The sequence below is a fragment of the Aplysia californica genome, unplaced genomic scaffold (assembly GCF_000002075.1).
Source record: "Aplysia californica isolate F4 #8 unplaced genomic scaffold, AplCal3.0 scaffold00192, whole genome shotgun sequence".
NCBI classification, from domain to species: Eukaryota; Metazoa; Mollusca; class Gastropoda; order Aplysiida; family Aplysiidae; genus Aplysia; species Aplysia californica.
The window spans coordinates 1,225,381-1,226,388 of record NW_004797462.1 but is presented as its reverse complement, the minus strand read 5'-3'; the positions used below and the strand labels follow the sequence as shown (position 1 = coordinate 1,226,388).

Here is a 1,008-nt window from a genome sequence, read left to right as displayed (position 1 = left end):
CCCCCCCCCCCCCCCCCCCCGGCCACTCACGAGAATCAACCAATAGCCAAGAGCCGGCCAAGTTGCTTGCCCTGTACACAGCCGGCCAACAAGATTTGTTTGTTTGTCTGAAGTGTTGTTCTGGGCATTGTGTCCAGCATTAGTAGAGACTCTCTGAATGAGCATATACCACCCCAGGCGCCGTGGTCAGTTTGTGATATTTGTTTTTGTTGGTGTTGTACTATTGTTGCTGCCCTTCACCCGCCACCTCCCCATCTCACAAGTGTTAACCCTTTCCTTGCCACCTATCCACCTCACAAGTGTTAACCCCTTCCCTGCCAGCCTCGATATTGTCTCGGGCTCTAAGGTGGAAGAAGTTAATACCACTAGAAAAAAAGACAAAGGACACTTTTGTTGTTTGTTTTTCATGTTACATACATCGGCGTTTGCCACATGCTTATACGCATTAACGTTCCTTTTTTAAAGTGATTTGTACGTTGTTACTTTCATTCGATTCTAGAAAGTATGACTGTTATCGTTTGTTTTTTCTACCCCTTTCGACATTCTCTACTGTGGGACAATGTTTTCCTAGCACAAAGCCGCCTCCGATTAGACACAGAGTGGGTTAGTGTTTACCTTAAGCACCTCCACCGCCGTTTTGTTGAAGACCACAAAACCCCATTGAGCCCCAATAACGTAACAAAGTGGTTCTGTTAGCACAAGCAATAAAAATCAGTCCACAGGAAATAAAAAAAGCGTTCAGATCTGAACGTCAGAAAACTAGGCGACCATAGGCGTCGAACCAGCATCTCCGGAGAACTTCTTGATACGTCGCTTTTAATCAACCAACTCAGGTTCAGTGGTCACAAAATAATTGTTCTAGACGAATAATTATTACTTTCTTCGCATGAACTTTCTGGGCTGGAAACTGTTTTCTAACTTTTTTATGTAAGTAGAGTCATATAATAATTGTATTATTGTTATTTTTATAACTTATTTTCTGCCAGTGTTGGTCTCATTAACCACAGC

The 1,008-nt window shown here is 43.2% G+C and overlaps 1 protein-coding gene across 1 annotated transcript in view; it reads left to right on the top strand.

Annotated features, from left to right (window-relative positions):
* Window positions 1-781: 781 nt before the first annotated feature.
* Window positions 782-1,008, top strand: part of LOC101854497 — a gene marked incomplete in the record, with an annotated part of 65,869 nt that continues 65,642 nt past the window's right edge. The window contains 1 exon segment of the mRNA XM_013082763.1: window positions 782-927. Within this exon segment, the coding sequence (XP_012938217.1) occupies window positions 887-927 (41 nt within the window).